The sequence below is a fragment of the Agelaius tricolor genome, unplaced genomic scaffold, assembly GCF_023055355.1.
Source record: "Agelaius tricolor isolate 1412-34295 unplaced genomic scaffold, bAgeTri1.0.p SCAF_4, whole genome shotgun sequence".
NCBI lineage: Eukaryota > Metazoa > Chordata > Aves > Passeriformes > Icteridae > Agelaius > Agelaius tricolor.
This window is the reverse complement of record NW_027269264.1, coordinates 45,786,315-45,808,795: the sequence shown is the minus strand read 5'-3', so window position 1 is coordinate 45,808,795 and position 22,481 is coordinate 45,786,315. Positions and strand designations below refer to the sequence as shown.

Here is a 22,481-nt window from a genome sequence, read left to right as displayed (position 1 = left end):
ATGCAGTGTGGAACAGAGAGGTTCCCAAGTGCAAAAAGAATGTTTTTTGCAATCTAAAACCAACTTTTGCTTATTTGGTCAATGTAAGATTGTCACTTTGCCCTCTCTATCTCATGATCCCAGGTTCAACTGTGGCACAGGAGTTGGAATCATAACCAGTGAAAACAAAATCAAGCTGGGGAACTGGCACAGTGTCACATTGTTCAGAGATGGGGTGAATGGCTGGCTCAGGATGGACGACAATGCTCCAGTGACAGGAAAATCTCAGGTTGGTAATCCTGCCCTTGTGGCTCAATCTTGGGGTCTCTCAAGGTTGTGATGATGTTTCTTTTCTTGCCACCAGAAGTCTGATCAGATTTAAAAGGTGCAGGTTTATTTATTGATGTTAGAACATTTAGTGAACTGAGATCAGAGTACAGATTATTCTTCCAAATACATAATTTAGAAATCACAGAGATAAATGTCTCAGGGCTGAATCCCATCACTGTTTCCCTGTTGTACCCCATGTTTGCTCTGCCACCCTTCATCTACCCTATGCCAGTCTCAAATACAGGCCATTAGAAGTTTACTAGATTGCACAGCTGCTGTCCCTGATTATTTTCTTTTTTAAGCCTCAGAGAACTGCTCTGCTTCCTCAGGCATAAAAATTAGATGCATATGTGTGTATGAGTATATATTTATGTATAAGATGCATATACCCACACGAGATTTGTATACAGAGGTATAATTACATGCATATTCTGGACAAAGATTTAAGCATAGTAATAGAGATAGACATTCTGCCCTGACTTATGTTAACACCAGTAAGTTCATACAAGGCTGACAAGATAAAATATAATACAGGAAGATGCTTTGACTTGCTCATCTGTTGCTGGGCCAGAAAACAAAATTAAGGCACTGGAAGAAAAGGCAATTTCAAATTGTTTCAGATGTCTATCCTTTGATAGCCACTATTAACATGCCATCCCTAGCCCTGAAAGAAAGCTGCTTCAGTTGTCTTATTACTTTCCACTTTTATGTGCAGGCATTGAAGAGAAAAAATTGCAGTGTATTGAGTTCTCATCAGCTGGAAATGACAGAGGAAAGAATTTCAGTGTGTCATGTGTTGCTGTTACCAGTGCTCTGAGGCCATGCAAAGGGCAGATGTGAATCAGGAGAGATGTGTACAGCTTCTGCAGTGTACTGTGCAAGTGAACACCTGCAGACTCAATAACCTCAGCTTATTTAGCCTGGCCAAATACAGGCTATGGTGATAGAGTATATTGTTATAAACACTATGGGGGCAGGGCAGGGGTGAAAAATCCTGAAAGATTTTAGGCTAGAGGTCAGTGCTGTCAAAAGCACAGGTTGGTAAAACCTGGCCCCAAATAACTGAGAATTTTTAATATTTTCTTCTAAAGGTCTGTGGGGTTTTGAAAGAGCTGTTGAGTAGGAGGAGAAGTCATATTTTGATCAGTTTGTGGAGGGAATTGTGACTCATTTGGCCGCAGTAGCATGGAGTTTGGGTCAGTGATACAAAAAGGTTCTGTTGGTTTTGATGTTTTTTGATCTTTCACTGTAGCAATTTTAGTAAACTTATATATGTAGATTTCTATAGATTTGTTAAAGAGATGGGCAGTACATTTAGCAATGGCAAAGTGAGCAGAACCCTGCTGAAGTTGTGACTTTACTGGCTTTTGCCTTTTCTTTGTTTTTTACCTTATTTTGTCATTTCATAATTATTAAATACCAAACACTTGCTGGGTTCTGTCTAAAAGACAATATCTCATTGGTCTATCCCTCAGGGCTTACAGTTTAGAAGACGAACAATTTTTTGGCAGAAAGAAAGGAAGAAATTGCAGCAAAAGACAGATGATGCTTTCTCCTCAAAACAGTGGTTTCTAGTCGTTTTTATTGTGCTTTTAGTAGTTCTTGTTATCCTGATGGGATGCAGGTGAAAAAGGTTGATTTCAAATGGTGTACTGATTTAGGGAATGACGAATGGTAAGGAATTACCAACAAACAACATTCCCTGACACAGTTCTTCATGGAGGAAAAAAATGGATTGTAAAGCACTGTGGCTTAATGATTTCTCCTGTGTTACATGTGTTACACAGCATGCTGTGCTCTGCTCTCCCTTAGGGCCAGTACAGCAAGATCACGTTCCAGACTCCCTTCTACGTTGGCGGTGCTCCCAGCGTGTACTGGCTGGTCAGGGCCGCCGGCACCAACCGCGGCTTCCAGGGCTGCGTCCAGGCCCTGAGCATCAATGGGAAGACAATTGACATGAGACCCTGGCCATTAGGGAAAGCTCTCAGTGGTGCTGATGTTGGTGAGTGCAATGGTGTGGGGCCTTTAATCAGTGACTAACCAGGGGTTACTTTTTATCCTGTTGGGACAAATTGAGCGGTGGTCCAGGTTTGAGGGGGTGCAGGCACCATCTCTACTTTTCAATGGTTTTCCTCTGTTCCTTTGCACATTTCTCTTGCTGGGTCAGTAGTAGGACAGTTCATCACACTGCACCAGTAAGCCCTCTGTGGACATCCTGTGCACAGCAAATAGTAAACCCCTTTTCATCAGTGAGCAGTAGGATCTGTGTTGCAGATATCATTACAACTGCGCCGGTATTTCTGCCAGCAGCTCTCAGGGCACCGCTTCATGCCCCTGACTGACACAGTCATGTCCTCAGAAATCAATAGTTTGTATGCTGAGCTTGCCTTTGAAACAATACGGACCCAACAAAATGCATTTTGCCTAAAGACATCATTGCACTTGTCCAAAGTAACACATGGATCTCTCAGGCCCACAGCAGCCCTGTGGATGTTACAGAGAGCTTTCTGTGTTACACCCAACCACTGCTGAAGCATATAGGCTTTCCTGTATACCATCCTTTGTTTTGCTACCCAGAGCCATGGATGTGATTTAAAAATAGCTTGGAAAAAATACTTCCAGCAGCTTTATGAAGTATTATTATAAAATTATTTTTCCCTCACAGAGTAAAAGATGGAGAAGTAGGGAAGCTAATTAACTAGTCCCGTCTTATTTATTCATCTATTTCATCCTTTTAATGGGCACTTGAAAAAAGGCAGGGCAACAAAATCCTTACTTTGATGATCTCCCAGTCTTAAAATTGCAAGAATAAGGGTAAACCCAAGACAGAAGGCAAGTTCTAGCAGCGAGAAATAGATTCCATACCACTGAACTCTCCCTGCCGTCCTTCAGCCACAATGTCATCTTTCTTCTCTTCTGTAGCTGTGCACTTGACATCCCAAGAAGGAAATGATTTATGAGAAACTTCTTAACAATTGCTCTGTATTCTCTAGATAACATGGCCAAACTTCTGTGCAATACAGGAGTAGAACAGACTGGCCAAAGAAACAGTTGCTGAAAAGGATAAGATTTTGGAATCAGAGTGTAATTTTATGATAGACTGAGAATCTATGGAATTTAGACAGATGAAAGCCCTGCTGAACTTCTCTAGCCCTAATCTCTATTGCCTCTTGGGATGCAGCTAGTTTCATTCCCATCCATGAATGCTCCACATACTACTGCATTAACAATCAACATCAATGAAAATAAATGCTGCGCTCTGCCATGTGTGACTCAAAACTGACTGATAAAGCCTTGCTGTCCTTGTGTCACTGCACACATTTATTTATATGAAACTGTAACAGAAGAGACTTGCAAACAATAGGTCATGTAAGTATAACTCAAAATAAAAAAAATTGCAAGTAAGCTCTGCTAAGGTTTAGGAATGACTTTTGCGAGTCAGTCACTTGGAGATTTTTTTCTGTTGGCACAGTATATATATATATATATATATATATATATATATACTGTGCCAACAGAAATATATATATATATATATATATATATATATATATATATAAATCAGGAGTGCTGTGCTACATGGATCATAGAACTGAGGGTGGTGAGCAGAGGGGTCCATCCATCTCTCTGCTCTCCCTTCTGGCTACAGCAGAGGTCCCACTGTGAGCTGAGGGACCAACAGAGGATGGTCCAGCCACTGGGCATGGTTTGGAGCAGACAAGGCAGGACTGGGACTGCTCCTGCAGTTTCTCTCCTTCTTTATCTGCCATTGGAGCCAAGCAAATGCAGCCACCACACTTGTGGTTTGCCTCTTCAGCATAGTCACCTATGCTGGCCCAAAGGCTGTGAAAAGCCACTGGGACACTGGGAGAGCAATGTCCTTAAATATCAACACTACTCCAGTTCAAGCTGTTTCTCAAATCAGGTGTCCCATGACTGGTCCTGTTGTTGTTGTCTTCCTTGTTCTTTTCTGTTTCTCAAAGACTTTTTTTAACTCTGATCTGTTGGAACATACTGTCAACATTAACTCTGGAGCAGAGGCAGCAAAGATGAGCATTGATGCACAGAGATCACACACTTGACGCATAGAGATCCTTGTTTACACGTCTTGGCTCTGTTTCCTTGCCTGTAAAACAGAGCTAGTGCTATTCTGTCAGTGTCACAATAATTGGTGAGTGTATCTGAGGGACAAGATACCTGTCCTGCCTTGATTCACTTGTGGCCATTACAGTGCAGGCCAGAAGGGACAAAGACAGCTCAATGAGCACAGCCAGCAGCCCTGATCCCATGACTGGGCATGGAGCAGATGGAACTGTCCCCTTCCATGGAAAAGGAGCATGTTTTCCTTGCTGAGGGACTTTTATGTTTTGTCTGTGCTCCTCGGGTCAGCCCTGGAGTCCTGTGTCATGGCTGCTGTACTCAGACCTGCCCTCCCTACAATGAAAAGTGGTCCTGGTAGGAGATTTGTAGATGAGCAATAGGAGACAAGTCTGGTCTATCAGGGAGTGGTGCCAGATGATCTGTGAGTTGTTTCTGCTTCTGCCCTGAGTTAGTTAGAAAAGGTTGTTTTCCACTGTGGAGAGCAGAGTGATTGGACCAGCACATCTGCCATTTATATCTGCATTTTTGTTTGTGGTTTTCTTTCTGGCTTTGGGATGGGAATTCAAACTGTGAAGCTGGTGCTGTACAAACACCAGTACCTTGCTGATGATCTGTAGAGACCTGCTTTCAAAACTGTCCTTTCAATCAGAGTGCTGTGCTTAAACAACAACAAAAAAAAGGGCATATCCCCTTTTTGCAATAGTTTTTCAAGACTTCTCTATATCACTTTAAGTTGTAAAACACTTCCCCAATGTTTATTGCCAGAACTGCCTCATGAAACCTTTGTCATCTGAGAGGTGATACTTCAATGTCCCTCAAAATAAATGTGTAATTCTTAGTTTGCTATAAGACACTAAGCCCCTCCAAATGGTATGCTTACCATTGTACACCACAACTTGGTCTCTCTTAATGTATACAGATAATGTAATCAATTGTTAGTATTGACGAGGAGAGTTATTTGATCAGAAACTAAAGGAGAAAATAAATTCAACAAGAACGTCAATCAGGTGTGTACATTTGATGGTTGTGTAGTTTCAGATTGACAGTTTTATAGATATCAGTTTTAAAAAGCAAATGAGAATTTATTTGTTCTACAACAATTTCAGCTAAAATCCAGCAAGAAGAAACGATATCCTTATTATTTAAATTGATGTGCCAGCATAGTAGAGATGCTGCTTAAAAAGTCCATGTGTTGATGATATGGATCCCTTTTAGTGTGGACAAGAGGGTCGACAACCTCATTTAGTTAATAAGATCAGTTGATAATGATTAACACCTTCCATGCTCAGGATAGCATGAATTTATAGTGAGCTAAGAAGCACTTAAGATAATTAAAATTAAACCAGGCTTGGTGCATGTAAACAATTTAGAGAAATTTGTATCTTATGAGAAAATAGGAAGAAGAGCAGACTAAGTAATCCAAGGAATGATTGAATGTTATTTCTATCATGGTTTGCTTGTAAGGGCTACTTTTTGCTATTTATAAGGTGTCTTGCTGGTCTCATATTTAAAAAAAAATACTAATAGTCAGGTTCCCTTGTCTAAATTGCATGCCATTTGACAAATTGGGAAAGAATCTGAGCATAAGAGCAAATTGTGTTGGTTAGTAGCAGCGATCAACAGCCAAATAAATCTTTGACAAACTTCTCCGATAAATTGATGTTCTGACTCCTGTGTTTAGGTGAGTGTAGCAGTGGCATCTGTGATGAGGCAGCCTGCATCAACAGTGGCACCTGTACTGCAAGCAAAGCAGACTCTTACATTTGCCTTTGTCCTCTTGGATTTAAAGGTCATCATTGCGAGGAGGGTGAGTGGATACTGCGATGCCTCTATTTCTTTGTGTGTATTATTTAGTGTTTGATGTATTTTCCACTTAGAGACACCTGAGGAGGTCCATACTGTTACACTGACAGAAGAGAATACTTGTTACTTCATCTTTTTTAAGTCACCTACTGAAACGTTTCTCTTACTGCTTTGGAGCTACATACAGCTCCTACATAATCTGTTATTCTCAAACATCTCTGCTTATTTAAGCTAACTGTATTTAAGAATCTTGAAATTACTATTCAGAAGTTAAAATAATGTACCACTCCACAGCTGCTCAATAATCCTAAAAAAATACCCACCTTTCTCCTAAAACCAGTGTCAGTTGTATATTTTGAAATGTAAAGGACATAATGTCAATTGCCTGCTAATATCAGAGATGCAAGTAGTAAAATACATCTGGCATTATTATTTATGCTGTAGAAATTTTCATGCTACCACCCACTGTGTGCATGCTTGCTACTTTGAAAGGAACTATTATGAATCACTAAAGAAAAGGTACAAAATACTTTACAGTACAAATACATCCCTGGAAAAGGAAGGGATTAACTAGTATTGGGTAGGATTATGAAATATTTTTAATTTAGATCAAAAAAAAATCAGGTTGTTTTGCTAATCATTAGCTTAAGTACTTAACACAAGGAACAGACACTGGTTGGTAAGAGTCAATCCTTTATGTTTGAACCTCAAGTGACTTACTTGTGATTTCTGGATTTCCAGCACTCACCTTGGCCATACCTCAGTTCAACGAATCCTTAAGATCATTTGCTAGCACACCCTGGCCCTTGGAACCACAGAATTACCTTTCCTTCATGGAGTTCGAGCTGACATTTCGTCCAGATTTAGAGACTGGTGTCCTTTTGTACAGCTATGACACAGACAGCAAGGACTTCCTCTCCATCACCCTGGTGGCTGGCTACGTGGAGTTCAGGTTTGACTGTGGCTCAGGAACAGCTGTTATCAGGTAAATGCATGATTAACACCTCCCAAAGATGGTGTTTGCTTCCCAGCAGTGTCACGGTGCTCATCCAGCAGAGGAGGGGGCTGGAAAGGGTCACAGCCTACGATGAGGCGTGTGAGCCCCTTGGTCTCTTGTGCCTGCTTCTGAGGAAGCACAGAAGCACTATTAAGCACAATAATTTTGGTCAAGGGGACAGGATTTTTTTCTACGTCAGTGTATTTCAAAGCTTTGTGCTTTATCTTACTGCAGATGTTACAGTTGTGTCTATATGGTATTGCAGTAATTCCCTTCTTGCCCCCATGACACTGTTAGGGGATCTATAAATATTTTATGCATATACTTTCTAGCCATAGGATTTCACAATATTGGCACTTATGTGAGCATCCTCCTTTCTGGTTTCCAGTTCCAAGCAGGGGTGCCAGGCTGGAGGTGGCACAAGAAGAGACAGCTCCATGTCCCTCCACTTCCTCATAGTGCTGTTTTTGAGGGACCTGAGGCTAGCATCCAATTTATACAATGTAAGCTGTCTAAAACATAAATATGTGGTTTAACCTGGTCACCAAGGTTCCCAGACAGACCTTCTGTAAGTGACTCATTGCATCCTAAAATTAATGTCTAGTGCCTCAAAAACACTGCTCTCTCCCCCTGTGTAACTGAGTGCCCAATCACTGGGCAGCTGTTCCTGGGCTTTCTGAAAAGGCACTGGGCTGAACAGAGGCACTGAGTATCTTGGATATGGCCCAGGAGGCTGCCAGTTTGACCAGGCTGACCTGATATTTAGAAATGATCTGTATAAAGTTTATGCAAAATATGTACACTGTCTGCAAGTCTTGCATACCAATGATTCCTGTGGATGGGCATGAGGAATTTTGACTATACTGTGATTAGGGAAAATGTACTGATTTTGCAATGAATGAGGACTCAAGCAAACAAACCCATTCAGTTTTGCAGACAAAATGAGATATGAAATATAAAGGGAGAAAATGCAAAATAATGCACAAGCTTAACAATGCAGAGCTGTGGAAAAACAGTTAGTGTTGTCAGACAGAGAAAGATCCTGGAGTCGTCATGGATAGCTCTGTGGAAGCAACAGCAAACTGTTTAGAGACAAATACAGAAACCTAAGTACAATGCAGAGAATTATTAGGAATGGAATAAGGAGAATGCCTCTGCTGAAGGCCACAATGCACCCTGTCTTGAAAACTTGCTGCTATTCTGGTTGCATCATTTCAAAAGAAATTAGCAAAATTAAAAAGGAAGAGTAGTTTTGACATCCAGGAGAGGGAATGAAACATCTTCCACAAAACTCTTCCGCAGCAGAACCTTTCAGCCTGGAAAAGAAAGAGTTTGGTGGAAGTATGATAGAAGTTTTAAAATAATAAATGGCATGAAGATTAATGAGGATTCGGTATTTTTCCAATGTGCAAAGAAAATAAGGAATGAAAGAAAATAAGACTTTTTTTCTTTGGGTTTGGGGTTTGTTTTTTTTTTTTCAGAGGAGTACATAAATAAGTTGTGGAAACTAATCGTCACAGCAAGTTACAGATGCCAAAACTATAAATAGGTTAAAAAAAATTGGAGAAATTTGAAGAAAGCTCCATTGAGGGAGATCAAACGCAATTGTACGGATGCAGCCTCTGACTCAGGAAATTGCTAAATGACAAGTTGCCAGAAGCTGAGAGGATATATCAAGGGAAGAATCACTTCATACTTGCCCTATTCCATTCTTTTGCTCCAAATAGCTAATTTTGGAGACCTTTTCTCCAACTCAGAATAGCCCTTTTTACAACAGCCTTCAATCTTTAGTGATTTCAGCCTTCTAATTCCTGTTACTGGCAACCATAAAATATTACAGTTGAAATTTTTTCTTTTCTTCCAAGAATATTGTAGCACTTCAAAACACCTTGTACTAAAGTTTAACTGATATGTAGGGTTATGAAATGTAAAGAGAGCCACAAGCATATGCCTGGGAGTAGAAACTGCCCCTTTCTGCTGGAAAGCAGAAGAGCAAGCTGGATGGCAGCTACTGCCTGAGCTACATGCAGTGGAGGAGAAGAGTGTGGTGAGGTAGCTGAGGAATGGATGAGACTCAGGAGACCACCAGGATTCACTGAAAGTTGTCAGGTTGTCCTGTTAGCTCTTTTTCTAGATAAAATGTGCAACTTGCACCCTGTCATCAGCTCTGTCAGTGATTAAATAAGACAAATAGATTCCCTGCTTTTCATGCCTGCCTGGTCAATGTCCACTTAAAAGTCCATCTTAATCATACTATATCATGCCTACACTGTGTCTGTAACAAGGGTATAGCTCTGGTCATCCTGATACCTCTGCCACAGGACCACCAGGCTGTTAGATATTATATTATAATCAGAACACAGCCATAATAACTTTATAATTAGGATGAGGCAAGCTTATTTGTGTACGTCAGCAGCAGCAGTAGGAGAGCTGATGCAGGTGAAGGTTGTGATTTCCTGATGTGTCCCAGGATGGAAGCAGCACAGTGTGCTCTTCCACAGGCAGAAGCGATGCAGAACCTGAGCACTGAAATGTCTCTGAGGAGAAGTTGTTGGGAGTTCCCTTGGCCAAGCAGCATCAAGATCTTCATGATCTGGTATATTTTTTAAGCTTTGGTTTACATGGGAAAAAAGTAACCCCACAGCACATGAAGAGCCAGGAGTGTTCAACCATCAGAAGAAAGTGTTACCAAACTCATGTTGGTTTCAAAAAGCCCATGAATTCCACAAAAGAGCTTGCAGCTCTGAAGTGATGACTCTGCAAGGCTTAATCATCCCTGATTGTAATTAAATCTAGCAAAGCAGGAGGGTTAGCATGATGAGACCTAAGCAGCAGAGGAGATAATGTCTGTATGGCCACTTACTATGTAGCCAAACCTATCTGGTTCCTTTATATGTATATGTTGACTTCTTCAAGGTGATTAGATTTCCTTAGCTGTTGATTTACCCAAGACAGTTAAACCCTAAATGGTCCTACATAAGAAGAAGGACAAGTGACTGGCATTGCTTGATAATATTTTTAGTGGAGGTTTTGTGAACCAAGTATCATTCAGAAGTGTCAAATAATACTGCAGCATCATTAAAACACACAAAAATGAGCTTTAAGAAAACTTCAAGGATCAAAAAAAAAAAAACCACAACAGAAAGGTTTCAAAACTGTTGATTGTTAAGAAAAAAAAAGAAAATATTATTTGCACATTTTCAAAATTATATAAATTTTTTAATCAGCATTTCAATCACTATTGACTCACTATTTCAGATTACAATTTCTTTCCTTTTTTTTTTCATTTCAAAATATGGGGGGTTTTTTTGTTTGTTTGTTTTTAAATGCAAGTATTCTGAAAATACAAAACATTTTTTCATCCCCAGAAATTGTGTATTTTTTCACTGAAGCTAGGAAGTCTTAGGGGTCCAAGATAACATAGTTCTGATTTTTCCAGCTTGGTCAGTAAATCGAACACAAGTTTCCAGTCCTCCTGGAGGAAAGTCTGCTACATCTCATTTAGACATAAAATGCTTTAACCAGTGTAGTAAAATGGCATTTGAAAACAAGATACAAAGATCTACAGAACTTGTGAAGGGGAATGTGGTTTTGCCCTTCATATACAGGCTGCTATTCATATTAGTGCTGTGCCAATAAAGATTGTAAGAACTGTTTAAAAATGCTTCCTTTGAGACTGGTGAATACTTTGCACAACTGGGGATTATTGTTCCTAGCCAAGATCTCATCACATCATTAGGATAATTTTTTAATTACTTCCCTTCTATGTACAGCATCCGGGCTGCACGTGTGTGTGTGTAGATGTCAATGTAACAGGATGCATAAATAGAGCTGATAAGCCAACATAAAGTAGTTCTGTTTTAAAAGAGGATGAAGAATGTGGGGCTAGACCAACCATTAAGTGGGAGGCTTTTAGTGAATTGAGGATGAGACAAAAACTCGTTTTTACGTGTTATAAATTACTGAGCAGAAAAACTCACCTTTAGCAGAGGTGGCTAAAGTATGTGCTGGTGATAGTGTTTCATTTATAAATAAAACTAGAGTGCTTTTTATTTGCTCTAGAATTATAGTTTTTGCAGAAGATTGTTACTTTCTAAAAACGGAAGAATCACAGTGGCTAATACTTCTTTTTTATTTAGAAAATCATCCCAGAGGACTTGACTTTTTAACATTGCAGAGTATCAGAAAGGCACAGTGTTACATGCTTGAAACATTTCTTTGCCTTGGAACAGGAGTGAAGAGCCTGTGAGCCTGGGCCAGTGGCATGAACTGCGAGTGTCTCGCACGGCCAAGAATGGGATCCTGCAGGTGGACACGCAGAGGCCAGTGGAAGGGATGGCAGAGGTGAGCTCATGGCAGCCCTGAAGGCAGCTGTTGGACTGTACAGTGATCGCATGGTAGGCTGCACAGCCTGCTCTCAAAGCTCTTACTCGCTTGAAACAGTGTCCACTTTAGGGTAACATTGTCTTAGGCCCAGAGTTGGGAATTTGTGCGCAAGGTCTTCCCTCTGAGGACAAGGACACCCATAAAGGCAGGGATCCCACTGGAACCCAACTGTACCTGCTCCTGACACGGAACTGGACTCACATTTTAGTTCTGGCTCATATATCCTCCTGAGGTTCTTCTGTTGGCTCTTGTTGTGCCTAAATCTGTTGAGCAACGTGTGCACTATGAGAGGTGTAATTTGGGGAAGTATCGTGCTGAAAAGTATGTGCCCAGTCTTTTTTTACCTCCTGCTGAATGTTGTCCTGGAAAGGTAGACCTGAAGAGAATTGTTTCTTTGTCTTCTTCTTGCTAAAGTAATTTGCAGGCCAGAGGAAGTGCTGGAACGATTAGATAGTCGATGACTTGCTTTTTGTTCTTCACTCACCAAGTGATCATTGTGAGTCAAATTTGTGATAAAGTGAAACTGTACTTGTACTGAGCAGGATATTCACTCTAAGCACTTAAATGCCTGCACAGAGATACATTTTCTATCTTGATAAAAGCCAAGGTTAGACCTGCTTGGGAAATGTCTTTTATATAGTGGAGAGTGCAGACAGAAAACCAGACTCCAGATCCCATAGCAGAAAAATCCCATAGCAGAAAAATCCCATAGCAGAAAAATCCCATAGCAGGTTTTCAGAAAACTGGGAAACTTTTCCTATCAGAACTTTGACTTTTCTTCAAAAATTTAAATAAATTGAAATTCCAGTTGTCTATCAGGAAACAAATCAAGTGAGAAACATTTGACTGGAGCACTCAAGACTTCTTTAGATAGATGGGTTAAGGTGAGCACTCCCATTTTTTTCCTCTTAAGTGCTGCATTGCAGTGCTCCAGGAGGAGGGTGGCTGGGAACCATGAAAACACAGAAGCTTCTGGAGGACTGGAGTTACACATTATTCTGTCTTTAGCTGTTAATTTACTTTCACTTGACTCCAGGACCCTGAATATTCCCATCAGGTATCCTGAGCAGCTGCTTCTGGTAATTGATGCAAACTCAATGTTTCTTTCATTTAGCCCCATATCTTACAGTAGGTTATCCTCTTAGATGTTGGAAATACTGAACGAGTCTCTGTTGCTCTGAACTTTGCTCTGATTTTAGCTTTATGAACCTAATTCTGGTTACAAATTTACATCAGTGTACCTCAAGTCTTTGCAAATAAAGCTAGATATGTAGTCAGAAAACACAATGAGTCAGTTTCTTTCTTCCTTCAGTATTTCCATTTTGAAATACTTGAGATTTTTCAGCTACTTCTGACAGGGGTAGTGTAAAGTCAGTCAAGAGTGTCCCACAATGGCTTTCTTGATTGTACAAAGAGGCATTGAAATAAGCTATATGACAACTCATGTGGGCTAATCTGAAGATAGAAGCATGGTTCCAGCTACTCTAATAAAATATTATTCTGTGTTTCTTGCAGGGGGCTTTTACACAGATTAAATGCAGCTCTGAAATATTCATTGGTGGAGTCCCTAATTATGATGATGTGAAGAAGAACTCTGGGATCTTCAGACCCTTCAGTGGGAGCATCCAGAAGGTGTGTGCCCAGAGAAACACACTGTGGGCATTTATTTCTGTTGTATCCATGCATGCTTTTTGTGCAAACCTGCCATTATTTGACTGTCAATATTCAAAATAATCAAGGATTTCACCTCAGGAGCCCACCATGAAGTGGTTAAATGATTATTTCAAAGTGAAAAGTCTGCCTATTGCATTCTTACACCACCATGGAGATGAACACCATACTGCTTTCCCCTCTCACAATTTTATATGGGGCACATGAATGGATGAGATGTTTTCCATTGTTAGCAGACATTAGGGATGATGTTCCCATGTGGTCAGCTGAGCATAAGTGCAGTTTGTAAAGGCCTAGTAAATAATCAAATGAAAGTGCAAACTGAACTTACATTTTTCTTTCTAAACATACCTAAAATAATTGGATAAAGTTGAAAGGTTGGCCCTGAATCCTCACAGTTTTAGAGGAATGAGTTGCATCAGATTAATGCAAAGAAATAACAAATAAACCCACAAGTTTAATTATAGTTTTGTTTTGTTTTGTTTTTTTTTTTTAAGAATTTAAAGCTGTACAGTTAACAATTGCTCCAGGATAGAAAAATAATTGTAGCTCAGTGTAAATGGTTCAGTGACTCAGTCTGACAATTTTTACTGCCTTTGTCAGCTGTCCAGCAGAAAGCATGAAGTTCAGGAAAATTGAGGGAGTGAGTAATAGTGATAGGAACAGGTCAGACACGTGAACATCATTGGGAAGGTAGACTTGACTAAACACAATGTATTTTGGGATGCAAGATAGAGAGCCTGGGAGCAATTAACACAGGTTACAATTACAAGGTGAGGGGGCATACAATAGAGTAAAGGCTCTGATAAGTATTGGGAAATGCAGAGTGTGAGCCTTTATCTCTATGATGTACTTAGTAAGGTGGATTTGTATTCTCAGAGGCATGAATGGGAAGTCAAGGAAAAGTACTGCCTGCCTTTTGGGCACGGGGAACATTTGGTTGCCTTCTTTACACATGGTAGGATTTTGGAGAACTATACAGAAATAGAACTGCAAACATCACCAAGTGCTGGAAAATATGCAGTGCATAGAAAGACCTAAGATCACAATATGTTTAGTTTAATTAGATAAGTCTGGGAAGTGACTTTGTTTTGGTCTTCTAGTTCCTAGATAAGGATGAGACTTTTTTGGATACGTGGTCCTGGAATTATGCAGAAAAAGACATTATGAGGAACAAGGGCTGGAAACTGAATAGAAGTTTAAAACAAAAGACATGTTTTTATGAGTGGAGGCTTGTTAACCTCTGGAACAAAATTTGGAAGGAAGCTGAAAACATAACAGTCTTCCCTGGTCCATTGCATGACAGGACTGGATATTTTTTCTGCTGTTAGAGTTGTGTGGTGCTTTATGTAACCTCTTCTCCAGGCTGGATCCCCTAAGGTGCATTGTCCAAGTTATGCAGGAGCCAGAGCAGCTATTACCTTTCTCAGTTCTGGCTTTAAAATCTATTGTTTGTTAAGATGTACTTATTTTGATGTAGCTGAGATCAGATGCTGTGCCTGCATGCAGTCTCTCTTGCTGAGATGTCAGCTGAGATTATACAAATGTTGGTTTATTTTGGAGAACATATGCTGGTGACATATTGGAAAAATCCCAGAATTTAGCAGTTCTCTTCCATTTATATACAAGCAGTTTTGTGAAGTCATTATTTATGTTTTCCATTCATCTTAACTCTAGCTTCTTTCAGGCAAGATGAGATACTAGAAAGCAATAGAAAATGTGAAAAAAAAGCTGTTCTGCTTAGTATTTCTGTTGTCAACACTCATCTCCTGGGGGGTTTTCTGATTTCAGAAATGCTTTTCTTCAGCAGCACTCATCTAATTTTACCATCCCAGCTCACAGTTCAGCTACAACCAGTGTTGCACCAGTGTTCAGGCAAGGGCCTGGTAAATTCCCCACAGCTTCACCCCTTACAGGAGTTGCCTGAGGCTGTTTCACAGGACACAAAAGAGATTAATCTCCAGGGCATCAGGAGGAGCAAAGTATGAATTGGACCTCTGCAACTGGAAAACACACAAGAATAGGGTTTGGGCCAAGTTTCAAGAGTTACATTTCAAGGAAGTCTTTCAGAGGAATAATCTAACTAGCAGTATGATACTGTGGATTTGGAAGTGTTAACATTATCTTTTCACACTTTTTTTTTTCTTTTTTTTTTAACATATAGATTATCTTGAATGACCGGACAATTGATGTGAAACAGGATTTCAGTTTTGGAATCAACCTGGTAAATGCTGCCCACCCCTGTGTGACCTCACCGTGTGCCAATGGAGGCACCTGTGTTCCCAAGAAGGACAGCTACGAGTGTGACTGTCCCCTGGGCTTCGATGGCCAGCATTGCCAAAAAGGTAACAACAGCTGGATATCAACCCAGGGGTCAGGAGCTGATCACAAAAATAAGGAAGATTTAGCACCTACAACTGCTGCTGTACATGCCTTCAAATAGAAACCCTGGGGGCCAGAGCACCCCTTTCATCTGTGCACTTTCCATGTATCTAGGGAAGAATTTGTTTTGTTATTTAGGAATGTGGTAACTGTTATCCCAGCACGGGGCTAGGATCCATAGATAGCAACCTGGTATCTGGTTGCTTGTGGTGAACGACACTGAACACTCACACTTGGTACACGTCCCACATTGTGCAGTGCTGTGCAAAGGGGGAATTCCTGCCAGGGTCCTCCAGCCAGCAGTTATGTTACATCCTGAAGCATGAGCATGGATAACCCTTGTAATTTTATCCACCATACAGCTGACAGCAAACGCTGTTCTCACACACATCAAGGTCTGCTCCTGTTCTAGGCACTGACTGCTCTGATGGAGATTGCACCATCTGCACAGATCCTGCCTTGGTGGGGCGAAGGAGACCACCAAGGAGAAAACTCATCCACGTGCACATTATTCTCTTTTCTTCAGAGCCACTGTAATAATTTAAACCCTAGATTCAGGAAAGGGATAAGATTGCAAGAAAAGCATTTTAAAAGTGTGCTTTGGGTTATTCCACTAGATGGAGTCGTTTCCCTTCTGACAAGCTTGATCTTAAAAAATTCCTGAGGGGAGGTTTTGTAATGTAACAGTAAACTCGGTTCAGAAGAGGTGACTGACATTATTGTCTTCACCCACTGCTTCATTTCTCACAGTCATAAACTTCAAAGTTAAGTGTAGTGGTTTTGGCTAAATTGCAATGAATATATTGGCTTTTTTTTCAAAATAGACAATATCTTAGAACAAAAGCATTATAATAAAATGCAATGCAAGTAACCACTTTGCTTACATTGTTGTGGTCTAAGAGCTGAAACAACGTCATTTACCCTGGTTTTTCTGTAGGGAGGCAGGAGAATTGGGATTTTGACTTTCTAGGTATGTGCAGGGTGCTAAATTCCTGGCTTCAAGATGGTATCTGCAGCAGTACCAGCACATGTCCCAGGGCAGTCATTCAAGGGCATCCTTTGCAGCCGGGTGTGTGACTGCCTGCCTGTTTGGTGGGCAGTGCTGGGGCTGCAGCTCCTCACCTCTGCTCAGCTCCTGGCCTGTGCTGAGCCCAGGAAGCAGTGTCTGAGCCCGTGGTACCAGCAGTGGTGCCGCTTGGCTGGCATGTCCTCCCTGTTGTCACCTCAGCAAATGTCCAGGCTTTCAGAGACAGTCTGAAGCACTTCTGCCTATGATTTTTTTAGCCAGATCCTGGGTGCTGCTTTCTATGTGAATCCAATCTTTATTCATTTTTAAGGGTGTCCAAAAGCATGAGCCACCTGGTTTCGGTTCCTGATGCCTGTGGCTCCTATTCAGGTGCAGCTCAACCTCTCTGCACTTGTGCAGCCTCAGCTGCCCCAAAAAATTGAAAGTTTTTCTGATAGATGTGCATAGAGCATGGAGTTGCTCCTGAACCTCAGTCCCTGACAGCCTTGATGAGAACCACCTGAAACAGATTCCTCAAAATAATCCTTACCTGTGTCTCTGTTGGGGTGTAGACATTGTTAAGGTGGGATGCACATCTGTGTCACTTCTGTTTCACAAGAGGGTTTTGGTTAGTGCACTCAGAAGGTATGTGAGGTGAAGGTGCTGTCTCCATCCTTCTTGGTGGTAGGCTGCTGTAAAAAACCCCTAAAAAGCAAAGTGCTTTTGAGGGAGCTCACCTCATTCTTCAAAATTACACACACCACTTAAAAACTCAAGTAATGCTGGTATGAGGTATATGAGATATTGATTCATATTGTAATGGATCATTACCAGAAGATTCAATAGAGTTTTTGCTGGCATTGCTAAGTTTTATATCTTCTGTCCAAGCTGGGGGAGTGCTAAAGATATTTTTATACTTTAACTGTAAGATAGAATAGAACAGCAAACTCTTGTTTTCCCTTGGCTAGAGCTGATCCCTGGGTAAAATCTGGTGAGTCACTGAGATTTGAGAAGCAGGACTAGCAGAAGGATTTGCTGCTGGTCCCACTTGTCTGTCCCTTTGAGTGTTTTGAGCAGACAAATATAGATACTTGGAGCAAACCAATTATGAAAACAGTACTACCTTCACAGGTGATTGTAGTCACTTGTGCAAATGGTAGGTGGGAGATTGATTACACATTTGTAGAAAAGTGGATATGAAGTTGGACTAAAAGAGATGTTTATGCTTTAGAATAATAAACCCAGAATGTTCTTGTTTTGTTTTGTGCTGACTCACTGCAGAGTGTGGAAGTTACTGCCTGAACAGTAAGTACTGCAAATTATGTGAAAACTGCGCTGTCATTGTGTGTTTGTCTGGATGCTGGGTTCCCATTAAGCCTGGCAAGTTTCTGTCATTAAGCCAAAATATTTTCTAAGGTTATATAGTACTTCCTTAAACATCATACTGTTGATATTTCAAACTTGGCATTTGCCAAGCTCAGAACAGTGGCTATAGAGCTGTCCCTGTATTTGCAGAGCAGAGGGCCAGGTAGCTGGCTGAGGGTTTAGTGGTGTGACTTCAGGCTGCCCTGCAGTCCAGAGCTCACTCCTGCTTGGCATGAGAGCTTTGGTGCTTGTCTGCTGAATCATGATGAGCAAAGAATGAAGGTGTGTAGTCCTAGATTTCCTTACTGGCTCTGCTCCCTTCCGGCTGCAAAGATCCTGACTGCATCAAGGGTACTGCTAAAATTTGCTTGTTTTTCTGCACTCAGATTCAGAGAAACAAATGAAGAGCAAGCAGAGGTAAATGCCCATTAAGCTCTCTAGAGGAAATCAGAGTACTCTGGCACAGGCAAAGGTTGCTGCATGACATAGGCACCTTTCCCTGCTGAAGGCAAGAGCAGTGGGGCTCCAGTGCAGGGTGTGGAGGGGGAACAAGGGCTCCTTTCATGCTCTGCTGCCACCAGAGGCTGCTGTCCAGTGCAGGAAGTGTCAGACCTGGCGATGAATGTTTGGCCAGTGTAACACAGCTTTCTGCAATCTTCCAACGCCATTGGCAGACTGCAGGCTGGACATGGCCTGTGGTGGTTTCTTTAGACACATTAGGCAGCTTTCCTGATTTCATTATGGTGAAAACAGTCATTCATCACTATCTAAAATTCTCAGTCTTGGCACCTAGAGCTAAATTTCATATTACTGTTGCTGGCTGCCAAACTACACCAATTGTTGCATATCTGTGTCACAGTGAGCTCTAAAAGCCCAGCCAGACCCTGTGTTGCGTAAAGAAAGCAAGCATCCTTGCCCTGGAAAGCTTGAAATTTATAAAGATGGGATTAGCTGTGGGTTGAAGGGATTATTCCTCAGTAAGAAAATAGGATGAAGGCACCTATTTTAAGTAATTTATACAACTGGCTTATATTAATGCAGCAGTCAGTTATGGGAGATCAGCAACAAACTGTAGGATGTTCACTCAACAAAAAAATCAGTTTGGGCCAGTGTTCATAGCCTGGTGAAGGGCTCTGTATCAGGGATGTTCCGTGGTGTATGTCACACAGCTGAGTTACTTTGCCAAAGTCTTCTCCATGGGCAGCAGTGCACCCACTCCAGTTCTGGCTGCAATGTTTGCCACTGTCCCAGCCATACACCCTAGGGGCACCTGGGGCTGTCCCTAGAGAAATGCTGTATGGGGGACACAGAAAAAGACCCCCAAGGCTGCACTGCAGTGTTGAGTGCACCAAAGGGCTCCACAGCCTCTGCCATGCAGCCTTTAGCATAGTCCCAGCTGTTTTCAGTAGACTAAAGTGATCTGGGACTCTGGACTCTGTGACTCCTCCCTGAGACAGCCTGGCCCCCACACTGCACCCCAGGGCTGAGCTCTGAGCAGGCAGCAGCCACTCAGGGCAGTCACAGACACTGAAACAGAAAACAGGGAGCTGCTCACAGGTTGTGTGTGCTGCCTTCAGCCTCCCTTGGCAGGGTGAGAGGTCCCTAATGTGCTCTGCATGTGGTGCTCTGTTAGCAGCTGGGGAGGAGTTTCTTAACCTGTAAACAAAGGTGGTTAATGCACAGTCTTTGGCAAGAGGGAGTGTTGGGCCACATAGAGAATCAAGGAATGTGGAAATGGGGGTAAAGAGAAAATTTGCAATGTTTTCCCAATGCTTCGTAATTTTCTGCACTAACATTTGTAGTGGAGCAATACATTAGGCTCCTGACATGGAGGCTGTAAGCAGAGGGACTGTCAGCCATTTAAACTCCCTTAACTGCTGCCCCTACATTTAGGCAAAATCTGGCAGTGCCTGTTTGCAAAGCAGTGTGGGTTCAGCTCAGTTCTGTGTCACTGGTAGGTACCTGCCACTGTAGGAGTAAATCAATAAAAGAGTCTTTTTTTCCTTCCATTTCCAAGTCAGCTATCTGACACTCATCTTCATTTTTTTGTATTGACTTCTCAGCCATTACAGAAGCAATTGAAATCCCACAATTTATTGGTCGCAGTTACCTCACATATGATAATCCAGATATCCTGAAAAGGTAATGTATCTCCTGTGGACCTAAGTATTCTGTTTCTTAAATGTTATAACGTTAGGAGCCTTATGTGAGAGAGAGTAGTATATGTACATGTTTTAAGCTGTACTTATAATATTTCTAACTGTACTTCTGCCATATTTTTAAATTTCAGGGAAAAATGCATTTTAAGTGCATATCCTTGTGGTTTAGTTTGAGCATCTTGCAGCCTGTCAAGAAACAGGGAGAGGGGCTGGTTTTTCCTTGTGGGCAAAGAACAGCCATAGAGGGCTTGTGTCTCAAAAGAGACTAAGGACCTTAACTCCTTTTTAACTCCTGCTTTAGCCTAACATTTAGATCCTCAAAGTTACTTTCTTGGCTCCTTTGTATCCTAGAACAGCCCCACATTACAGCAAATGTTGGCTTGTTTCAACAAATTCCTCCATCTACCTTTATTTCAGGCACTGAGTAGAGAAGGGTTCACCAGTGTCCTCACCTCCCACCTAAAGGTTTGCCCTTCTTATGCTCCTTCCTCTGGCTTCTGAGGGCATCACATCTACTGGGCATTCTCAAAATCTGTTTTTTGAGGATTTCACACTAGGCTAGAGGAATAAAAGGATTTTCTCTTAATTGTATGGAATTACCTAGCAGCTATTGTGTAGAGAGATGAGTTAAATTCCCCTGCTCTGAAATGATGGAAATGGGGATGTGAGCCAGAATCTTTCACAGATCAGCATGTAAATGAGTTGCAGGAGAGTAACCCACCAGACCAGCAGAGACTAAATACTGCATCATCTTTTATGTTTTTTTGAAAGAAGACTGGCACAATTTAGTTTTTTACTATTATTTCCTCCTTCTACATTAAACAGAGTATCAGGAACAAGAACGAACGTGTTCATGAGGTTTAAAACCACAATGAAGGAAGGCCTTTTGATGTGGAGGGGAAACAGTCCCATGCGACCCAATAGCGATTTCATCTCTCTAGGCCTTCAGGAGGGAGCATTAATATTCAGGTGAGCTTTTCTCTCCCTTGTTTGGGTAACACACAGGGCTCAAAGGAGTTGCTACAACACATACAGTGCACTTGTCCCTTGGCACAGTGTGAGACACTCTCATCCTCAAAGTTTTGTTCAATGATGGACCCCATTTGCTGTCTGGGAGAGGATGTAAGTTGAAGAGGTGATGTGCTGCAAGATTTGCATCACTCCTCCTTCCCAGGTTTTCAAATATCAGAGCGTTATTGTGATTTTCTGAAAGCCTTCTTATGAGGGGATGAATACTCTTGGTAAGCCCCCCACATACCCATTAAATCTGTCTCAGGCAGAGCAGGGTAGGGCTGGCAGGGGTCGAGGACAAACTTTGGTGGTGCCACTGCTCACTGTGGGCTCACTCTTTGCCAGACAGTGCACACAGGAGCAGGGCTTCCACCACCTCAAACCCCCAGATATACAGCCCTGTGACACACACACAGCTGTCACCACACCTTGTTTCTGCCACCGTCCACAGAATCATTAATTAAGCAGTAATACTGCTGCTAAAATGGTGAAACTGGGGAGTGTTGGGAAATGCTGGGGTCTTGCTTCAGAATCTCTTTCTCCCTTGCACTCACTCAGGCACACCCTGTGCAAGTTTTTTCATGGTGCTTTTTTGGGTCTCCTGTGTTTTGAAAGCCTTGTGTTTCCTCATGGTGCTCCTTTAGGTTATGTTAGGCAAACACTGAAACAGCAAATCACAGATGCCATCACTATTGTGGATTGTTGTGAGATACCATTGGTCATGTGGCAGAGAGTTTATTATTTAAGCTATTTTTTTTACTTTACTTAACTGGTTGTTCTTTGCTACCATGAATGTATAGATAAGTTGCACATTTCTATTTAAATTAATTTCTTTTAAAGCTTTTTATAAAATGTGATTTAACAGTGGCTAACTTGGCAAAAACTCTTGGTTTCCTCATTGAATTATAAACAAGGAACTGACTCTGCAGAAGTACTGTGTTGTTTAAATGTCTTTGGAAGGGACTGTCTTTTTAACATGCATGATACTAAGTGGCCACTCTGTTCTGTTTCCAAAACACAGTAAAATTTTTATTAGGTTGCTGCTCTTTCTCAGAGATAAAGATAGTCAAAAACTTTAGACCAAACCGGATGAATTTTACTGAAATATTTGTACATTCCACATTCATTTAGGAAAGTGAAAAATTAATCTACCAAAATAAAACCCTCATAAGCAATAACTGCTTACTGAAGAGGAGCATCAGAGAAGATAGTGAAAGGACAAATGCAGAAAAAATATTCTGAAAGCTTGATCCTCATGTTAGATTTTCATCTTTTGAGAGGTGAAGTCAAG

General features: G+C 41.3%; 1 protein-coding gene across 3 annotated transcripts in view; it reads left to right on the top strand.

Annotated features, from left to right (window-relative positions):
• Nucleotides 1–22,481, top strand: part of EGFLAM (EGF like, fibronectin type III and laminin G domains) — a 75,709-nt gene that overhangs the window by 48,756 nt on the left and 4,472 nt on the right. For 2 of the 3 annotated variants that reach the window (XM_071425515.1, XM_071425514.1), the window contains exons 12-21: nt 124–268; nt 2,122–2,311; nt 6,092–6,217; nt 6,955–7,198; nt 11,443–11,554; nt 13,112–13,228; nt 15,432–15,612; nt 17,937–17,960; nt 20,084–20,162; nt 21,005–21,148. In XM_071425515.1, coding sequence (XP_071281616.1) covers nt 124–268; nt 2,122–2,311; nt 6,092–6,217; nt 6,955–7,198; nt 11,443–11,554; nt 13,112–13,228; nt 15,432–15,612; nt 17,937–17,960; nt 20,084–20,162; nt 21,005–21,148 — 1,362 coding nt within the window. The remainder of the gene's footprint in view (nt 1–123; nt 269–2,121; nt 2,312–6,091; nt 6,218–6,954; nt 7,199–11,442; nt 11,555–13,111; nt 13,229–15,431; nt 15,613–17,936; nt 17,961–20,083; nt 20,163–21,004; nt 21,149–22,481) is intronic. The other variant, XM_071425516.1, reaches the window with a different exon arrangement.